Here is a 22320-nt window from a genome sequence, read left to right on the forward strand (position 1 = left end):
TTCAATGCATTGGTTTGCGTGATGCAAGCTGAATTTTATCATCCTCCGCTTGTCCATTCCTTGTTGCATCCAATATACACTCATTTTGATATAGAACAGTTTCACAATTTCGATGCTCCTCCATGACCTGCATTCCTGTACGTGTCGCGATTCTGTATTCTTTGTTAGCGTTGATCATTTTGTTAAGATACAGTATTATTTATACCCTAATTTCAGTTGTATCCTAAGTCAACAATACATTTTGCAACGGAATTGTTGTTAGCGTTATTTACTTCTCTCATTTTGATCAGTAACATCTGGAACACAAGTGCATTCGTAGTATTGAAATTATTTAATTACTTCCATTAGAAAAGTAACACTCTATTGGAAAACGATAGCGATATGTCCATACCGGTATTTGAGATTGCTTATTTCTGTGCATAGTGTTCCTTTGCAAAAAGGTTTATTAAAGTGTGTTTAAGTGCCACAGCCGAACCAAAGCAGAGACGATAAATTCAGTGTCGCAGTCTTGCACTCTTTATTATTCAAGTTCTGAATATCCTGTGTCTTCTTTTCAGTGAAATATATTATATAGTTGCATTGCTTACTGGTGTGTTTTGTTAACTTGAAATTTGAGGTCAGAAAAGCTTGTTTACCTAGTTACAGAGGCATGACGTACATCTTTATACTATTCTATGAGATACGTTTTATCTCTGGTAAGATGACCAAAGTAGTGATAAATATAAATCCACTGTGTCGAGTGTATAACGAGGCTACCTGATGAAAGTGGGTTGCACACAGTCTGTGTCTGAAGGAGTGGAATGGAATCTGAGTCAACTGTTGAGACACCCGATAAAACTTTCTTTTGATATATCAGCCAGATTGGCATAAAGCTGCCTACAATGACTGTTTCGTAGTTAACTATGTAGTTTTTGCAGCATCTTCGATGTTATTATTACCACCTAGCAATCCTCAATCCCAAAACACATTATCGATTTGTCGTTCCAGTAATATAACTTGTATTGTATTGGTAGGCAAAAGTATTCATTAATGTCGTCAACACAAACAATTTGATTGGAAGATAGGTAATCTTGGCTGCTGGAAGTGCAATTAGAATTGATATCGCTAATGGCAATCGAAATCAGGCTGGGTAGTCATTGGCACTGTTTTGGCAGAGCTTTCATCTTGGGAGCACTCGAACTTGATTCAACATTTTACGACAAAATCTTCAGGGACGTATGCATCAGCTGGCGGCACACTATAAAATGAGCATCGGTAATTATTTGGTTTCTTCATAGACATTGTAGAAGAGGTGTGTTACGTCACTCACGTGTAGGTCATTTTGCTGATGGTGTTGAAATCATGCAGCTTTGAAGTATCGATGGTGTCATAATTTGGTTTCAAACAAGTCCTTGGTCTACCAAATTTCTGGATGAATACTTCCTTCGTTGTGCTAATTGGAAGAGGTTGAGGAGCACCAACCTAAACAAAAAATTATGTCCTTTGAGACTCAGAATGTAGCTGAAGTATAGCATGTACACGGGTATACCAACTGGTTACTGCCAGGGTGACTGGAGTATGAATAGCACACATACAAACACATAATATTCAACTGATCAATAGTAGTGTTGTCGTTGAAAGAATATGGTGAATCAAGGACTTGGTCAAGAACTTGTAGAAATTATTAACGTATCAGAGACCACACAGTTACATAAATCATTACCATATACATAGTTGCAAGTTACTATTGAATGTGATTCTCGTCTTTGAGACTAACCTTAGCAACACTTCGTACGTCATTGCAAGCCTCATGAAAATCACCATGCCGAAGCCTGCGTCTCACGCCCCAATCTTGAAAGTATTTCTTGTTGGTGGTCATATCTCGGAATTTAGCAGTGTTTGGTTTGTATTCAGTGTTCTTTACAATTGGTAGTGACCTTTCCAGTTCTCCACTCTTGGCATTGAAATCTCTCTGTGATATATGAAAAATATAACTGATATGATGATTAAGATCGCAAAAACTGGGGGGAGGTGGTGCAAAATCACTGCTTCCATCTACTATTGTGAAGGGCAAATAGACAATCAAAACTGGATTTTTAATTGCAATAAGATTTTACATCCACAGTAGATCTTGGATTGCGTTGATCATGTCAAGCAACAATAGCTAGATGCTAACATTGGAATTATTCTGCATCCGGTACTGGATTGCCCTTGATTTTGGAGTCGTGTACAAAATTTCAATCAGATAAACTGAACTTTCAGTCACAAGTTAATTCAGATATGACATATCGAGATGAATTCGTTCAAGAGAACAATACATGTTGCTTGAAGTAGGACCATATAGGACGTTTCATATATTTTCCTTGACGGATGGGATCAACACTAATAACTAGGGTGATTTTTTTACCTAAAAAACGGAAGATTCTGCCTTACAAAATCGAAATTTTGACCCTAAAAAACCTAATTTTTACAAAATTTTGATCTCATCTGTGTAAATTAGGGGTTTTCCTACATAATGTTAGAATTGTACTACTTATCTTCATTTCTGGTTGGAACTGTCTGTCCTTACGAAGTAGTTTGGCCTGAAAAAACTTTATTTTAATGAAATCTGGACCTATGAAGAATTCCAGTAGCTACACCACGCATTATGGCAGAAATAATTATATTTTGTTGTAGTACAACGAAAGATGCTTTCCTACAATCTTGGGTAGAAAGGGTGTGTCCTTACCAAGTAGCTTGCCAAGAATGGAGAAAGAACGTTCAACAGCAGCAGTTGTTGGCTGGCAACACTGGCAACACACCGTGTTGATTCATTCTGACAATGTTGTGTACATCACAATTTTTCATCATGCGCTTCTTGATAGAAGAACCAATACCCACACAGTCTAGTTTCAGATAGGATATTGCGGTACATTGAGCATATCATCATGTCAACCTATTTCAATTCAATTCAGTACGGTTTATTAGCAATTTTATCCCTTCAACACAGCACAAAAAATGCGATGCAATGAAAAGATAGGAAAGTGTCGAAACTACTTGGAGTAGTCTTAGAAATCAGACGCCCACCTTGGCCTAGGTGATGTAAATAGCCATGCACACCGAATGAGAAGTTGAAGAATATTGTATAGAAAAAAGCAAGCGACAAAAAAATGGGGTGGCATGTCATGGAAGGCGAGATCGATAGGTCAGGTCGTGGTCCGGTAATCTTCAGGACGGACTAGTATTTATTTAGTAGTAGACTAATTGCTTGTATGTCGACTTGAATAGCTTGTTTCATTTGACCGTTTATGATTCACAATGAGCAGACAATGGTCCGTCTTCAACGGTAGGCCTATAAAGTAGGGTACAAGCTGTAAAATGCCAAATGATACTTCACTGACAGTACAAATATCTATGACTCTATGATACAAACGAAATGCCGGTTGCAAAACATTTTTGAATTTGTAAACAATTTTGACAATTTTTGACCTAACGCTGCGGTTTTGACAAAATTTTGACTTATTTTAATATGTCCAAAAAAATCGCCCTACAAATAACAATATTAATATTGAATTTCATGAGAGCAATGTTTACTAAGATTAAGACATCTTTATAACAGTAGCTGCTGCAGTAATTCAGACATATATAGTGTAAAACAATATATCACACATTTGTGATCATTACTTGCATGTATGGTAAAAAAATTTCTATATCACCTGCATCGTAGTTTCCACACACATAGGTTCGTCTGATCGCTCAGTATTATCTGCAAGTTTAGCAGGATCTGGTCTCTTGTGCTTTTTGACATCCCAACCATGGAAATTTTCTCTCTGCTCAGTAACTACACGGTGTCTGATAAAAGAAATTTCCATAGAAAATGTTTTCAATTGTTATGGACATAACTTTTCGAGGCCATGATCTACCTACCTGTCATCCATTCTTATCTCCAATGTATCTGGAGCTGGCGCTATTGGTTTCCTTGGTCTGATCCTTTCTCTGATTCTATAATCGGCATTGTACTTTGTAGCCAGGTCCATTTTGGAAGGCGAGACTTCTTTACGGGACACCTTTGCACTTTTTGAATGAATTTTCGGAAGGCTCGGAACGTACTTGAAGCATTCTCGTTGTGTCGTTTGTAAATCATGATCACCTGAAGGTTATAATGTATGGGTTGTAAAGCAACATTCGTTGAAGCAATTGCTTTTTACCTTCTCCCACTTTAATATTGGGTTCAGCACCTTTGATTAAACTTGGTTTCTTTGCAGTTTTATATGGAAAATCAAGTTGGGTACGTGAGTGTAGCAGCTCTTTCAAGTTTTCTTTGTCTAAAGCAGTACATCCATTGTTAAATTGTGATAATAGCCCACATATTGGCCTACTTCTCAACCCTAGTCTGGCGCCGGGGTTTGTGATGAAAAAGTACGAAAAAACTATATGAAAAATATCCACATGTTTTCCATATTATGTCTACCTGGAAACAGGAGTGAATGTGTGAAAGCTGGAAGCTCTCCGAATCTTTTTGTTTGTGGATAGTGCCCGTAGTCCTTGAAGCACTCTTTGTTGGTTGTTTTGTCAGTAAATTTTGCTTTCCTCTTTGAAGGTTTATCTTGCTTTTCGGGAGTCTTATAAAAGATATCATATAAGTGGGCCATTCAAAATCACGAAATGTTTTGAAATTTTCAATCTCCATACCTCCAACTTAACTGGCTCAGGAGTTTTTCTTTGGTATTCATCAGAATATTGCGTAACATTAATAAATTCTCCCGTTGCTCTCTCATTTTCTTGCTGAAGGGATAAAATATTCTCAGAATATTTGTGGTAGCTATTTACATACAAATATTACCGGCACTATCATCTCTCTTCTGGGTCTATGACCATGGGGCACGTAAGTTCTCATATTCGTGGTTTGAAGATTCATTGGTGGATACCTTGAGGATTTATGCACGGAAGGTTGCTGGATTGATAGGACGGGTTTTTGAACAGAATTCCTTCTGAAAAAAATGAATAGACACTTGATGATGACGATGTCTTGCTTGCTATAAAATAGAGTAAACTCACTCATGCTGTACAAATGTGGATGAATAATTCGTTTGAATTTCACCCAATTGGCCTTGCGATGAATCAAAATTCTGTGCTACATGTTTTACAACCCGTGGTCGGCCCATTTTTGAAGATTCCTTCAGATATCTAGCTCAATAACTTGAAAACAATACGGGGGCCTGAAATTCATGTTCTGGGATCAATCGCATCAGATAGGAATGCGCCGCAGCTTCCCTCGCAACGTCCTTGGATACGAAGTCAGTCGTCACGCATCGATGGGGACAGCAAGGAGCAAAATCCCTACATGGTTTCTTGTGTTCCTATTTCCGAGGTATACCATTCTCAAATATAAATGCGACATAGCAGAAATATTTATTTAGATTTTTCTTAGTCAATATTGATTGCTCTAGTCGTTGATTTCCATGGTCTCTTTTTCGAATTTCTAACAAAAATTATTCTGATTCTGATCATTACATTTTGGTCCCTCGTAGTTCAGCATTACGGAAATTTGCCACTAATTTACATCAACAGCCGTGGTAATGCTATCAGATCACCAAAAGAGTTATTTTAAAACTCATTTATGACACATGGATTTCGCACTGAAGGTAACATCGGTTGTTCTGGTGGAAAATTTCTCTCGGCGAAGAAAGAGTCGCTGGTATTTCTCTCTCGGATTTCTTCTCACGCAATTCTTCGTTCATGGTCAGCGCTATACTCATTGCAGGGTACACAGAATGCAAAGAATTGAGTGGAGTAATGTTTACTAAGATGCATGTAAGTTTGTCGAGTTAGGCAAATAGGCATACTCTCTTCGTCACCAGGAGAAATTGAGAAATCTCAGATGGACCAAGATACTCACTATAGTTCAATGTTTTGCAAGAAGCAGAAGGGACATAAGAATTTCGGACTTCGCAAGCGCGATTTTGACGGTCTCGTGTCATAATAGTCGATAGCTAATGGTAGCCTAGTTTATGCAAATTGGACAATGGACAGTGGACATGCGCAACAATTCATAGAATTCCACAGTAGTGTTGGCTGTATTAGCTTGCTAAGCTAATTGTCGGTCATTGTTTCGCAAATGTCGCCTAGGCCAGGTGGGTGTCTGATTTCGAAGACTACTCCAAGTCGTTTCGACATCTTTCTATCTTTCATTGTATCTCAGTCTTGTGGTGTATTGATATGTTGAAATTTGTAGCAATAAATTGAATTAAATTGAACCTACGCCGCGTTCGAATACGACTTCCTGATCCCGTGTTTTTTTTTTTTTTTTGCACGCACTAACCTAGCTTACTTCTAATTTATTTATCGATCAATAATATGGTGTTATACAATGATATTACTGTCCCAGCCATTGTGATATTGCGCCTAGCACTATTCTCCCGGCGATTATCCATTTCGAAGTAAAAATTGGGAAGAGCTCATCGAATCGTAATAAACACGACTACATTGTATATCTGACCTCCATGGAGTCCTGCTATGTAACAGGATTACTCACTTCAGCGGAAATTCGTCAGAAAATACTTTGCTTAACCTGAATGGAAAGAGGCGCATATATATATGCTACTCTTCCCATTCATTCATGTTAAAATTAGGCCTACCGCTGAGTTTCCAAGTGTGAGTTGAGTTGAGAACTATGCTTCGACATGATTTTATGAATAAATGTATCGTTATTTGATCAGACGTGCCATGGAACATCGGTGGTTTGAGGATCATAGTTTGAAGATCATATGCGAATGCGTTGCGTCAACATTTGCTAGTAGACTAAGTACCATTCCGGAATAAGATATTATTGTAAGCTATTAGTGTTGAAACACTTCCGATGGAAATTCTTGATCAACGTGAATCGCGCTTTCGTTTGAAGTCTGTGTTCGGAGATAAAGTGGCAAATCGCGTGTTGTAAGCAATCGCGTAGCAATACATTGTTTCATTGTAATGTTCTGAAGAATATATTTCCGGTAATGCCGGTCATGGTCTGTTAGTTTATTTACAGGCCGTGCCGCAATGTTCTTCATCGCGGAATGTCAGCAATGTGAATTGTTATCTTCAGCTTGATTGACCCAAACCAAGCCGCTAACGGGCTGTACGCAAGTAGCGGACACCCCGCCAAGTTATTCCAACATTCTAGACTAATTATAGATATTTGCTAACGTCCCAGGGGTATTTATCAGTCAAAATATTGTATGCGTGTCGATGTAACCCTGCATGAAATGGACGTAAAGACGGCGATATCAGATGTCGCTTAGTGAATCTGCATCGAAAGTAAACGGATTATGAGTGGATACATTTCTGTTATTTGGACAACGGTGTTGTGTGTTGCTATAGTAAAAGCGATACGTGCATGGATCAATTACATAAGAAGAGACAGAAATGCACCATCGCCACCTGGGCCGTGGAGTTGGCCGATTTTTGGCAATGCTCTTTCCTTGGGAGACGCGCCGCATTTGGTTTTTGACAAAATGTCACGCATTTACGGGCCGATTTTCCAAATCAAAATCGGGACAATGCCTGTGATTGTGTTGAACAATATCGAAGTTATCAAAGCTGCTCTTATAAGACAAAAAGGTGTCTTCGCTGGAAGACCGTCTTTTGCTTCGAATAAACTAGTGTCTCTGGGGCTCGGAGTTGCATTCAACGACCCCGAATCTATTGGCAGAGACTGGCTTTATCGCTGGACCAAGATGACACGAGGTTTGCACAATTATGCTGTCGGCAAGCGTACCGATATAGCGAAACACATTCACGAAGAAGTAAGCTTTATGACAAGCGAGTTAGAGAAACAGTGTCGAGAATCATGTACTGGATACATCGACCCTGAACCGATTGTGCGACTATCAGTTGGTAACGCAGTGTGTGCGATGTGTTTCGGAAAACGATACCAGGCGGATAACGAAGTAAGTCATTATCATCATTATTTAAATTATAATTTTTGCGATTCAAGATTTTACAGGAATTGTGATAAAGTAGCAGGAAAGAACGGAGTCGAAATACCTTGGTGAAGTCAATCAATCGAACTCACAACTTGACCTACAAATTATTATTATTAGTACTAGGACTGGGCATAATGATTCGAGTAGCCTACTTGAATCTGAATCGAGTAATAATTTTAATGATTCGAGTCGAGGAGTAAAAGAGGATTTTTTCGAGTACTGAAATTATACGCTCCTCGCCACTGAAAGTAATTTATCGACGAGAATTATAGTTTCGGTACTATTTTCCACTGTGCAAGCCTTGGAACCTTAATAGGCCGTATCGCAGCATTCGAAACATATAGTACAAAGCTACTAACGGTACAGGAAATAACACATCTCCGAAGTCCTGACCATCCCACAACATTGTCACAAAGTGCAATGAAATCGGCATGGTCGAAAAAATACCAAAGTATCTTTAATGTGATGGATAACAAGCATTATATTCCTTCGGGTGACAAGAAAGGTTCATATTTGAGCTTTGTCATCTTACATTCTGTTATGACGTCATATTGAGTTATACTCGAATACTCAATTCGAAGCATCATACGTGATTCAGAATCGGATTACACAGGTATATTCGATTTTGCACATCCCGTTAGTGGCAGTTATTGTGAAAAGAAGTAGTGGCGCTTATTTCTCGTAAGGGTCTGGTGCGCCACGGTCTGTAATTACCTTCTGGTAACAGTTAATTTGAAAAACAATTTATCTTCGGCTATATACCGATCAAAAATTAAGGAGTCAACGAGATTATATCACAAATACGCCTACAGCAACAAAAGTGGACACAAAAAATTATATATTCAATACATGATATACATCACGTACGTTATAAGCCCTGATATCTGTACTTCTTCCGTCGGTGATAAACTGTAGCACTATTTCGAAATGACCATGTCTTGTTCAGATGTATCTTATCTTATTATTTCACCCGAGTCACGGTCTAGCGAACCGCAAAACAATGTCTGCATTTCGTACCGATAACTTCAATAAGTGTCGTTATCTTTTTGTGCAACAAGTTTCGTCGAGCTAGGGAAACAGTTCGGTGCTGTCAGCTGTGCCAATTCCAGAATCGCTTAACACCTAATAAATTCCACGCATGCCTTCGTTGAAAACTTATTTCACACCTATTCGTGTGCGAATTACCTCGTGTTGCACCCAGCATATGCCTATGAAGCGATTGTGGGCATTTTGTAAGATATGAGCCGCTATTTACAACAGTTTTCACGTGATGTTGTAAAATTTGCCTGGTCGTTTGAAACCACCCGCTAATGGGAGACAAGTTTGTGACATGTCATCGACGAGAGAAATTTCCGATTTACTGTAGTGATCACCTGAGCATACTCGACGCTATCCCTCATAAATCGTGACAAAATAATATATATAGCCCGTATCGCGCTAATGTATTCTATAGTGGTCATGATCTGATGATTGACGAATATCATAGAAAGGGTCGGACTTATTTTAGGATTACCTACATTGCGATCCTGATTTCAATAAGTCGTTACTGTTATTGTTACATGCCCACGCAACGGATGGTCGCTAGACGGATTGGTTATATTTACGTATTACCATAAAATGATAGCTGATGGCTGTTTTTATTACGATATCCTGATATGTTGAAATGACTGTGCCCATTTGGATTCTTATATAGATGTGCTTCTCTGATCCCACGCCAAGGTATATTGCTCTTAGTGGAAGGTATGGCTGGGTGGCATTGAATGGGTTCGAAATAGTTTGACGATATAAATACTACTGTGGTCATCTTTTTCTTTACCACAGTTCATTTATAATTGAACGTCAACTTAAAAGCGCTGTTTTACGATCGATTCATCGGCACAATCGTCCGCTGCTGAAATGTTTAGGGCTGTCATGGCGAATGGAATCTAAAATATATGATTGAATCGCTTATTACCCGCAGGTTGTGTTTGGTCCACTTGGCTTTAAGTAATAAATACACCGAAAAAAACTGCTGGTTTCTTAGAGAGCCATCGGAACTGTTGTGATGTACTTGTAAATCGAAATCGCATTCATGTGTATTGCCCAATAAGCTACATAAGCAGGAAGGAACATAATGATGGAGTAACAACTCCCAAATATTCTAGGGTTCCAAATCGTTACTGTAATTCGACTAATTTGCGGTAACTTTCACTTCACCAAGATCGCAATCGTAGATACACATTTGTCTTTCAACATTTCCCAACTGTAGTAGCTAATATGTTGTTAGTATTTTCCTCTTTTGTTGTTCGGAACCGATGCTTCCGCCATGCCGCAACATCGAGTACCTGAGTGATTCTGAATCACGTATTACTCTTCGAGTCGAGTCGAGTATTTCAGTATCACTCATTAAGACATCAAAACAGAATGTATTATGTCAAAGTTCAAGTATGTACCTTTTATGCCACCACAAAGAACATAACGTCTGTTATACGTCACATCAAAGATACTGTACTTTGGTATTATTTTCGACCATACCGATTTCATTGCATTTCTTGACAACGTTGTGGGATGATTATGACTTCGGAAATGTGTTACATCCAGTAACGTTCGTAGCTTTGTACTATGTCTCGTGTGCTGCGACACGGCCAATCAAGGTTTCAAGGCTTCCTCTGTGGAAAATAGTATCAAAACAATAATTTTCGGTAGTAAATTACCTCTCAGTTGCGAGGAGCGTATAATTTCAGTACTCGAAAAAATCGTCTTTTACTACTCGACTCGAATCGTTAAAATTAATATTCGACTCAGATTCGAGTACTCGAATCATTGTGCCCAGCCCTAATTATCGTCTGCATGGCTTAACGATTGTGTCCGGACGGACGCATCGCGGCTAAATGAATAAATCCATAAATCCGCCATTTTTCAACGATAGTTGTGATCGCGGTTGGTAAACAATGAACCAAACAAGCTTATACCATGTGATGTGACATGCGACCACCATTCGTTGATGAATGACATAATGAGATGGTATAGCTGCTAAACTTCGGAAATACAGCTCTAATGACCCGCGTGTTACAAAATCCACATGCAGATAATTGAATGAAGATCGAATTCGTGTCTATATTCACAATTGCCAGCAAAATGAACTTAAATAGTACCTGACAATATCATATTCTGTTTCAGCAATTCATTCAACTTCTAAGTATGAACAAAGAGTTTGGACTTGTCCTCGGCGCTGGAAGTAGAATTGATGTGATGCCGTGGTTGAAGGTATATTTATATATAGATATCTGTTTGCAATTTAACCTCACAGACAGTGCCGTATAGCAAGGGTAGCACGGAGCGCCAATGCCCCTCTAAATAATACACTTTTACGTGACCTGATTTGTTGTCCCGACGCTACAAACCTACAATGGATATCCGTAATGTAACTTCATAATTTCAAGAATTGGGCCAACCCGAATTTTCTTTCTGGCTTCAACTCACCTCACTAATACACACCTCGGACTGGTCGGATGTATAGGGTTTTGACCTGATTGTTACATTTTGTTTAGTTAAGCCACGATGCTAGTAACATTTCCAGGTTTTAAATATCCTATCGTATATAAGTTCGTTACTGGATCATATACCGTAAACCGGAAAACCGCACATCTGCATTTGAGTTTAGAGGTTTTCAGAATTACTGTAATTAGAAATAGCATCAATGTAAAATTGAATTCATGTAGCTACCGTATCACAAAATATCGCGTGTCTGGAAACCAACAGTGAGAAGTGCGATACATTAATCTGTATACCTACGTCAAAGTCAGCTTTAACGCCATACAATGTACCTCTTTGTACTTGCCGTCTTACTAATGATCAAATTAGTAAGAAACAACACTTCAAAACGTTTTCCTCCGGCATGCGCCAAAGATCACAGTTACCGATATTGACCGAAATTGGGTAAACTATTCCTTGGCTATCTTGACTTATAGCTCCCGATCGAGCCAAGGAGCTTATTACGCTCATTAATCATGTACAATTATACAATAGTCATTAGTTGCAACTATACTCGAAAGTCACTTAATACATCTAAGTTCGAAGCCATAGCGTTGCCGGGCTTGCTCGGCGATGAAATATATCTTAGAATCGATGGAAATTGGGTCTGCACTATGTTTACAGTCTTTACACTGTAAGGGAGGTGTACGGTAGCTATTAGTGATGTGTGCATTGTGCAACGTCGGTGGTGCTACTAATCAAATCTACCATTCTCGTCCTGTCAATGTCACTCCACTTGATATACCAAGGATGGTGATCAAAACTTGCAACGCTATCAATCTTACAGCAATATTTTCATGTTCCTAACGTCGGTGTTGCTGTTGAATTGTTGGCGAAGTCACTGGTACAGGATGTTATTTGTTGTTACAAAAATTGTCGATGTCGACTACGCTGCGCCACGCTGGCAATGTTAATTGGGCCTTTCGCGTTATCCATTATTTCGTACACACGGCGATTTGTTAAACTTGATCGGTATCTTTAAAAGGTAACGTGTAACCATAAGAAGTACCATTTGTTCACAATTCACGTCGCAACACTAATTCTTGATGCCATTTCTGCAGATATTCCCATACTATCGTAAAATCGCCGAAGACTACAAAGGATTATGTTTCCGAATGGAGAACTGGGTGTTGGACAGGTTCGCAATTTATATTATGTTGATACGATAGGTGTGCGATTCAAGCTGCTTGCAATTGATTTAACCACATTTTTGATATTCTGGATATATGTTAAGAACAAAATGAATGTTACTCACTTGTCACTGTTACTGTATTGTATGTAATCACATAGGATTTTTTCATCGCCACCTTTGCAATTCCAATCAAGGCTTACTTTAAAAGCGTTCACAATAATGCCGACATTTATCGTCAACGTGTGTGTACTGTATATGTCATTGCGTGATTCTATACGTTATATTCCCTATCATTGGACATTGTCCCGATCCCGGATGACTCTTTTGTGGCGTTTATGACTTGTATATTGTATATGTGCCGATATGTCGATATTGCTGATCACTGACTTTCGCATGGTGCGGAACAATACACGTGTAAATCATCAAGCGAAGTATAGCGATGCCAGCATTTTACCTCGCGAATGACACATCTCATCCACAGAAGAAGTGATTGATTAACGTCATACTTTGGCAATCGGTCACGTGCGACATTATCGTATCACTGTGTTTCGTCATAGTATGTTTATTTTGAGTCATTCCACTGCAAATACCTGTCTTACGATTACAGATGACATGTGGGTAATTTTCAGACCGAGATTAGAATATTGCGATACTATAAAGAATCATAAACTGAACTTCTAAAATAACAGTGTGCAATGCAGTGCTTACAAACCCACGTTCCGCTAGGGATCTGCAAATTTGACCATATAGTAACCTTTGAATCGCGGGGCGAGAACTATTGGCTTAAAACAGCAAACTTGAACTGTTTTTCTTTTGGGGTGGTTATTCCCCATTACCAGCTTTAATCCGGTCCCTTTATATATATACAAATTTTACATAATGTATAACATTACAGGTCATTAGGGATTATTACATAGTAACATATATTTGAAATCCACGGAATTGTTAAGATGCAATGATTTGCCGATTTAATGTAGTGACATAAATATAAACCAATAAAACGGTGGCTCTTAAGTCGTGCATGGGTCGCGACTCCCGAGTTGGCATATTTCTATGCTGCCTGTGTTTTAGTCGTGATGCAGTGTTGGCCCTGGTATGCGTTGTGGGAAATTGAGAGATTTAGCTATAACGGGGGACGCTTCGAATTTGGTTTATTATCACTAAATCACCATCGGGGTGTCCAAGGATATACGATTTTGGGTCACTCGCGTCAACAATGGTTACGAAACCGCCTCGACGAGCCGTTTCATTATACACTAACGAAAGCGAGAGATAGAAATTACTTTAATGCAACTGACATACTTTTACAATACACATTCCATGGGTGGAATTGGACCAAAGGTTGTTGCAAGGATTTGACCTATTAATCAGAAGCTGCATAACAGTGCGGACACGTATTTTTGGATTATATTATTTGAGGACTATAACTGTATACAGCCTTGGCGTTTTAGACCCTGCGCATAAATTACTTCTGGCACAATTTAATCCCGAAACCTCTGCGACACGAATGCACTTTGATCTCTTCTCGGAATATGGCGTCGATGTCACAGAATTGTTACCTACTAATGGTGATTCGAGTGTAGAGACAACAGTGTCGCCAGACGGTAATAATGTGTCATAATGAACATGTTAGACATTTCCTGTCTTTAGGGATTATTTACCTGGTAGTATTGCATATAAGAAAACTCCTAACTTGAGATAGCAATGTGATCATTTTTCCATTTACTCGCCAATGCATTGTTGGACGAATACAACCTTCCGATGGGCCGAATCCACCCGCTTAGGCTACGCCGATTACCACGTGACGTGAATGAACATTTCGCTATAGGTTGAGGAATTCCCGTTTAAAAGTTTTTCGCAAAGTTGGCTTAAGAGGCTTGATTCGTTGCGTTCGGCTTCGAATTTTATTAAAACGAGTCTAGTTTTGTCGTACAAGACCAGTGGTTTCCACCTTTGCGAATCGCAACCCCCAGAAAATAAAGTCAAAAGATCCCCAGGTTGAAAACCGCTGTACAAGATGAACCTATGTCTTAATAATGAAAACTCCAAGTTAGAGCTATTCTCTCATATTGTATTGAAATACTAATTACGAGAGAGAGAGAGAGAGAGAGAGAGAGAGAGAGAGATGGTATTCTTTTTCGCCTGCATCATCGAGATGCTTTGACGACGGAGATGCGATACGGCAGTAGTAGTATAGATCGGTCGTGGTGTGCCATTGGTTCTTATGGGCGCGGTCGCACATCGTATGGAAAACTCGTGGTGGCACATCGTACTTTTTGACCCCCCTCTCGGTCGCACATCGTAATGCGTTCTTATGGGTGCGCTCGCACATCGTACTTTCAGGTATAGGCATCTGTCGCATATCGTATTGAAAACTCGTGTTGGCACATCGTACTTTTAGGTATAGGCATCTGTCGCACGTCGTACTTTCGTGTGTCGTACTTTCGTGTATAGGCTGTTTTGGTGATTCGCCATGTGTTCTTATGGCGGGGGTGGCATGCGGCTCTTATTTCTTATGGCGGGGGTGGCGAGCGGCTGGGAAATCCGGGGTGGCAAGCGGCTCTTTTGTCTTATGGCAGGGGTGGCAAGCGGCTATTGTGTCTAGTGGTCGCACGGTAACCCTTTTCAGCATAGGGATCGGTCGCATCCTAACGTTTTCGGGTATAGGCGGCGGCGGCATGCTAACGTGAAAACTCGTGGCGGCGTGGTTGGTCCTTAGTTAATGTGTATATCGTAAATTATTATATATGATGTAGTTTAGTCGTGACAAATGACCGATCGTGTTCTAAGTCTTTCCTCGCTATTGATCGCTAGCTGAATAGTACTTTCAGATCGGATTATTCGCACCTTGTATACCGCTGTTTCGCACCTACAGAATAGTCTGCTGTTCACAGTCGTGACTTCACCGCGATAGCGCAATTTTCGAATCAGTCGCATGGTAATGTTTTGCTATTTAGTTTACCACAGAGCCGGTGTAGACGACGATTCGAATACCAACAATAGCCGCGTTCACATACTAACACTCCAAAAAGGTGTGAAATATTTCCTACGACCACTCACAAGATAGCACATCAGAATAGTCATCTCTCGTGGTTTGATGTTACAAAGATAGGGATCACGCACAAGTAATATTTTGGTAATAAGTTTGTCACATAACCGGCGCTTCCAATACCAACAATAGCCGCGTTCACATATTAACACTCCAAATAGGTGTGAAATAGTTTGCAAACCAGGCGATCGCTGACAAGATAATGTCTCAGACATACGCGACTTGATGTTACAGGCATATCGATCGCTCACGCGGTGAAATTTTCGTAAGCAGTTTGTCACAGAACTCGTAAAGATTTAATAAGTAACGAATAACAGACCGCCAGTGTCGGTAACTTGAATAGCGACAAATTGTCACTTATTTCTACTCTAACCCTAATCCTTTGTGAAGTGTACGCTTATTCAAAAAGGTGCGAAATAATTCTAAAATCCTACGATCGCTCACAAGATAACACCTATAAGACATAACCATCTCTCGTGACTTGTGGTTACATGCATTGCAATCGCTACAATGTAATGTGTTGGTAGTTTGGTGCAGAACTGGATTTCACGAGTCTGATATAATATGAATATTACCTATTAAGTAATAAGCACCGAATAACAGAACCGTCGCAGACGGTGACTTGAATATCCAAGATTTGATACTTTCCGCGATCGCTATATGTTTCACGTTCACTTTAGTTGTATGACAAGAATCATGCGAATATTCAAGCAATGTATCAATTTGACAACTTGAAATGAAACTTACTACACAGCTCAAGTTGATTCGTATCTGAATGTGTGAATCCGGTACAATTCTAATTAATTTGAGAAATCTTTTTAACGTGATCTTTTGATTCGATCGTAACCTGAATATTACTGACGCCGACTTTCAGTCACATTGAATTATTCACACATTCGCGCCGCTGTTTTCACGCCTATAGAATCAATACCAACTATAACTCTACAAGAATCAAGAATCACAAGTATGTGCATTATACAGTTATTGTCGTTGTCAACTTCAAATCAAACTCTTAATACAAACACGCATCTTATCACTTGTCAACTCTATCATGAAAATCCTCGAACCTGTATTATTAAGAATGTTATAGTACGGCGTCGGAATCCACTCGCGAGATGTACTAAAGGTAAATTGAGATCACCCAAAATGAAATATTTGGACTTTGACATAGTCTGAATTGCAATAGATTGACAAACATGACTACCAACTTTCAACCCATACATATTTAGAGATTATGCGCATGTTGATTTGAAACAAGTAATGACCATACAACTCTATTCACGACTGAGTTTTCCGTTTGTCAAATAGAGTTTCAGTAAATAATTTCACTATACTATCATGATATTCAAATGTGTTACTACACACAATAGAATCAATCAATGAAATAGCACCTGTTGTAAATATTTCTTACTTGACAACCACTTGTACATACCGCGATCGAGTTGCGACACGATGAGTTAAATCGGAATATTTCCATCTATTTGTCGAAACCTTGTACAAGCTATCTGGTTATTTTTTCGTTGCAATTGAGTTAACGGAAATAGTATTACGTCTCGACATCTTACCATCTTACCATACTCCAAAAAGCCAACAAGGAAAAAACCTAGTCAAGTAAATCGTTTGTAACTCACCCAATCAACTCAAACAGTATCAGTATGAAAACAGTCAAGCATACACGAGTCCATACAATCGCCACAATCTAAAATCCATAGCAAGTTCGGTTTTAGGCATATACCGTCAACTCGTCTTTTTTGTTCAACTGTAAAAGTCGTTACTATTCTGCGAGACAAAGAAATTACTATGCGGTATATTTTGTAAGATAAAAGTAATTACTTCTCGGTGCCGGCGACTTGAGATTAACATAATATGTTTGAGTATGCGAGATTTGAAAGTCTGCCCAACATGTTGAGAATTCATTTCTTACAATCGAACGCAGGTGTTATATTGAAAATTATCATGATGTAAACATAAGGATTGACACATTGATTTGACGTATGTAATAGTTGATCACGACTTGATTATTAAATTATTCGCGTTAATTAGACCCGCATTGTGTTGAAAGTTATGACAGCAACAAACTTTTCGGAAACATTGTTATTAACATATTGATTTGTAAAACTATACTTGTCTGAAATGTTCTTGATTTGGAAGATACTCCGTGTTGGTGCAAATCACTCTGCGTATTGCGGATATCAGCAAATATTTTACAAATGTAATTGTTTCCAGTACCCAAGACTAAAGATGAAACAACAATTTAGTTTGCTGATAAACAACCGGTACAATACTTTATCATCATAATCCGCGGTGAGAATTGAAACACTTTCGCGCATTACACGATGTCAAGATATCACACTAGGTGAATTGGCATACCGCCGCTTGAATAATACCTAATCCGTTCGCACCATTTCACATACTTTGATCATTACCAAAGTAAATTGTGATATGTTTGTTAGATGCATCCAATTCAGTTAGAAATGTCTGGTGCACAACAATCGTAATATCAAAAAAGTACTTGCTACACTGTTATTTGCTAAACGTGTTTTGCATTGTTGTTCATTTCTAGTATTGATTGAAATTGTTTTTGAACCCTCAAATAATAATTCCCGACATGAAACTAAGCCGCCGAAAGTCGTTACCATCACAAAGAAACAATTTGCACGATGTTTACTAAATGTGTCCTATAGTTAGGTGTACTGGAATTATTTGTAAAACACACACACACACACACACACACACGATCAGAGAAATTGGAAATTTTTCCGTTGTCATTCGCTAAAGTAAATGTCATCACAATACTCTGCCACTAAAAGACGTTACTTGGACGTGCTTGAATTCTAGACATAGTTCTGATTTACCCAACACAAGACCCAAGGACAACCCTAGTTTCAGCCGAACACAGATACAAAATAATACTTGTTGTGTTGTTGCGGCATCATCACATAACAATATCACCCTCAACACAAATGATGTTTATGTGTAACATGCTATTGATTTGAACCACACCCACCTGACGGAAGAGGATTTACTCAATCTTTACAAAATGGATATTGACCAACATCACATCACTGGATTGTATCTGTTTCGCTGGATACGAGTTATATTAGTTTAACAGTAAACAAATTTCACCCTCTTGGATTATGAACTCAATGCGTTAGCAGTCATTCAATATTTTGTTTGTGTCAACTAGTTACTTGGTATGTTACGCCACAACTCTTACAAAAGTACGAAAGATATTTACATCACACAAAGTAATCAACTTTACTCGATATTTTCACATTACGAAACTAAAGAATGGTTGGTTTGACTTTACAAACTGTTTCGTTACCTCAAGACCTTTATTGTCTGAATGGTTGTTCATGTGTCTTAAGAACCAAATAGTTCAACACAGCACTAGTACCAACAGAAACATCAGAGTTGTTTACACAAAAGTTTGTATGCGTGCAGTATGCGAATACCATGTGTAAGTCCAGCACAATTGTGGTATCCATCCGGGTTTAGTTAACACAATTTACGACACCGAGGTCACCTCATCTTTCGTAAGACAACAAACCAACCAAGGTTTCAGGATATTCCCATGTCATAGCAATAAATCAGCTACTCCAACAACAGAGTACATATGTTTTCTAGTTACGGTGCTTACATCTTACACACAAATCAATCTACTTTGCTAACGAAAAGTGCTGGGTCATCAAGTGATTGTCCTAACAACAAAACAGCTAAACGTACTATCATACAAAATGGCCGTTATAGTCACCAACGGTACATGGTACAAGTAACAAGTCTCGAGAATCCAGTTATTGAAAAAACATGAAAGTGTTTCTCCTGCGCCAAGTCGTTATGTTGACGAAAGCGTATATTGTAATATCATGATCGATTTGCATTCGTTGGTCACAAAATCTCACTACTCTAAATAATTATTTTTCACTCAAACACAAACGCATACTTGTCACCAATCGTTTTCATCAAGCACGAGTTCAAGAAACCTGCTACGACATGAATTCCGATTTAGTTTTACAAATATTTTATAATTGTTTTTATTAACACTATATCAATGTCATCAAGTTGAGTATTTACGATATTAGTGTGTAGGTGTGTGTGTCATACTTGGAGGATCCGTATTACAATTGACTCGAATTGACTAAATGTAAGAAGGGTTGAAATGCTTCGAATCGATTCATAAGTGGTCTTCGTTGTGGTTTTCGTCGGACATACAACACGAACTAACTGTAGACTCCTCTCTGTTGTGCAGCTACTCGGTAATCGAAATGCATTAACATGTAAACAACGATCTTGTTTCGTCACACCAAAAATATGTTCACTATCGCGATACTCTGCACAAGACGTGCATAGCCTTTTCACACTCGTAATAGTATACCAACGTCAAGCGATAACGTTTAACAAGACCAACGACACTGAACCCACGACGTTTACCTATGTAAAATTACCACTTTCACTTGTCAGTCCATCGTTTACCTGACTAAACATATTATTTTCCTTTGGAGATCTGACGTTTACCCAGAGTAAGAAACCATTTTCACTTGTAAATATATTTTTTCCTTGGCTAACAAACCTTTTTTCACTTGGAAATATATTTTTTCTCTCGGTAACAAACCTTTTTCACTTGGAAATATATTTTTTCTCTGGTTAACAAACCTTTTTCACTTGAAAATATATTTTTTCTCTGGTTAACAAACCTTTTTCGCTTGGAAATATATTTTTCCTCTGGTTAACAAACCTTTTCCCCTGAGCAACAAACCATTTTCACTTGGTGGTCCGTCGTTTAGCCGAGTAAAAATATCATTTTCCTTTGGAGATATGGCGTTTACCCAGTGTAACAATGCATTTTCACTTGGAAAAATACTTTTACCTAGAGTGACTAATCATTTTCTCCTGGGTAGCAATCCCTTTTCGTCTGGAAACTATCATTTAACTGAGTACCAATACCGTTTTCACTTGGAAATACATTTTTCCCTGGGTAACAATACCATTTTCGTTTTGAAAACTGACAACCACACCGCCCAATTTGATATTTTTGTATATTGTTACAACGAACAGTGACGGAAATATACACAGACTACCGGTTTCAGAGTATACCCCCATCAGTCGTATCAATATCATCGGTTAACCACATACAATATGCTCTTGTACACCGAAATGCACGCTTTGGAAAATTGGACAATAGGCTTCGATAGTTCTGTGATGACCGGGTTCGTGCTTTGGATTTTCCAGAGTCAAAATGTCTGAATAAAACACCTCCTTGACGATGGTTGGTATGTGGATAACGGTGTTCGGAAAACGGTTGGATTTATGTCACCCATCGCGATAACAATTCCTGGTCGAGTTTTCTCCCACATGTTTACTATATTGTGTCTTTATTGGTCAATGTATGTCTCGACATTCAGTTTGAAATCGGAAATGATAAAGTATGTAACCGGATCCGGATATCAACTCTGAATCGATAAACCAATGGACAATATTCAAAGTAAACATATTACACCCTGTGTTTCCACTAAAAAATACCATCCAGACATACGTCGCGCTTGTTTGCCCACACCAGTATACGCGCAAATGGAGGTGTGTGCGTAAATACTCAACTTGATGACATTGATATAGTGTTAATAAAAACAATTATAAAATATTTGTAAAACTAAATCGGAATTCATGTCGTAGCAGGTTTCTTGAACTCGTGCTTGATGAAAACGATTGGTGACAAGTATGCGTTTGTGTTTGAGTGAAAAATAATTATTTAGAGTAGTGAGATTTTGTGACCAACGAATGCAAATCGATCATGATATTACAATATACGCTTTCGTCAACATAACGACTTGGCGCAGGAGAAACACTTTCATGTTTTTTCAATAACTGGATTCTCGAGACTTGTTACTTGTACCATGTACCGTTGGTGACTATAACGGCCATTTTGTATGATAGTACGTTTAGCTGTTTTGTTGTTAGGACAATCACTTGATGACCCAGCACTTTTCGTTAGCAAAGTAGATTGATTTGTGTGTAAGATGTAAGCACCGTAACTAGAAAACATATGTACTCTGTTGTTGGAGTAGCTGATTTATTGCTATGACATGGGAATATCCTGAAACCTTGGTTGGTTTGTTGTCTTACGAAAGATGAGGTGACCTCGGTGTCGTAAATTGTGTTAACTAAACCCGGATGGATACCACAATTGTGCTGGACTTACACATGGTATTCGCATACTGCACGCATACAAACTTTTGTGTAAACAACTCTGATGTTTCTGTTGGTACTAGTGCTGTGTTGAACTATTTGGTTCTTAAGACACATGAACAACCATTCAGACAATAAAGGTCTTGAGGTAACGAAACAGTTTGTAAAGTCAAACCAACCATTCTTTAGTTTCGTAATGTGAAAATATCGAGTAAAGTTGATTACTTTGTGTGATGTAAATATCTTTCGTACTTTTGTAAGAGTTGTGGCGTAACATACCAAGTAACTAGTTGACACAAACAAAATATTGAATGACTGCTAACGCATTGAGTTCATAATCCAAGAGGGTGAAATTTGTTTACTGTTAAACTAATATAACTCGTATCCAGCGAAACAGATACAATCCAGTGATGTGATGTTGGTCAATATCCATTTTGTAAAGATTGAGTAAATCCTCTTCCGTCAGGTGGGTGTGGTTCAAATCAATAGCATGTTACACATAAACATCATTTGTGTTG

The 22320-nt window shown here is 38.6% G+C and overlaps 3 protein-coding genes across 3 annotated transcripts in view; 2 read left to right on the forward strand and 1 right to left on the reverse strand.

Moving 5' to 3' along the window:
• The window catches only part of LOC145457678 (ATP-dependent DNA helicase Q4-like), a 195643-nt gene that overhangs the window by 122799 nt on the left and 50524 nt on the right, over nucleotides 1-22320 (forward strand). The window lies entirely within an intron of this gene.
• On the reverse strand, nucleotides 975-5354 carry LOC145457706 (uncharacterized). The gene is made up of 10 exons (XM_080335980.1): nucleotides 5017-5354; nucleotides 4802-4949; nucleotides 4651-4743; nucleotides 4430-4580; nucleotides 4167-4283; nucleotides 3886-4108; nucleotides 3675-3810; nucleotides 1757-1951; nucleotides 1310-1461; nucleotides 975-1237 (listed from the first exon to the last, which is right to left on the reverse strand). The coding sequence occupies exons 1-10, from the start codon at nucleotides 5121-5123 to the stop codon at nucleotides 1186-1188; spliced, it is 1374 nt and encodes a 457-aa protein (XP_080192106.1). The 5' UTR covers nucleotides 5124-5354; the 3' UTR covers nucleotides 975-1185.
• LOC145457598 (cytochrome P450 1A1-like) lies at nucleotides 7500-7954 on the forward strand. The gene is made up of 2 exons (XM_080335819.1): nucleotides 7500-7889; nucleotides 7937-7954. Exons 1-2 carry the CDS (start codon nucleotides 7500-7502, stop codon nucleotides 7952-7954), a joined length of 408 nt encoding a protein of 135 aa, XP_080191945.1.

The sequence above is a fragment of the Botryllus schlosseri genome, chromosome 15 (assembly GCF_051294905.1).
Source record: "Botryllus schlosseri isolate E-star chromosome 15, Bs_hap1, whole genome shotgun sequence".
NCBI lineage: Eukaryota > Metazoa > Chordata > Ascidiacea > Stolidobranchia > Styelidae > Botryllus > Botryllus schlosseri.

Coding starts and splice junctions, on each gene's coding strand:
- LOC145457598 (XM_080335819.1), top strand. CDS start 7,500: ATGCCTGTGATTGTGTTGAACAATATCGAAGTTATCAAAGCTGCTCTT.
- LOC145457706 (XM_080335980.1), bottom strand. CDS start 5,123: ATGGGCCGACCACGGGTTGTAAAACATGTAGCACAGAATTTTGATTCA. Junction 4,744..4,801: donor GAAGAGAGATGATAGTGCCG/GTAATATTTGTA, acceptor TTATCCCTTCAG/CAAGAAAATGAGAGAGCAAC. Junction 1,238..1,309: donor ATCAGCAAAATGACCTACAC/GTGAGTGACGTA, acceptor CTCATTTTATAG/TGTGCCGCCAGCTGATGCAT.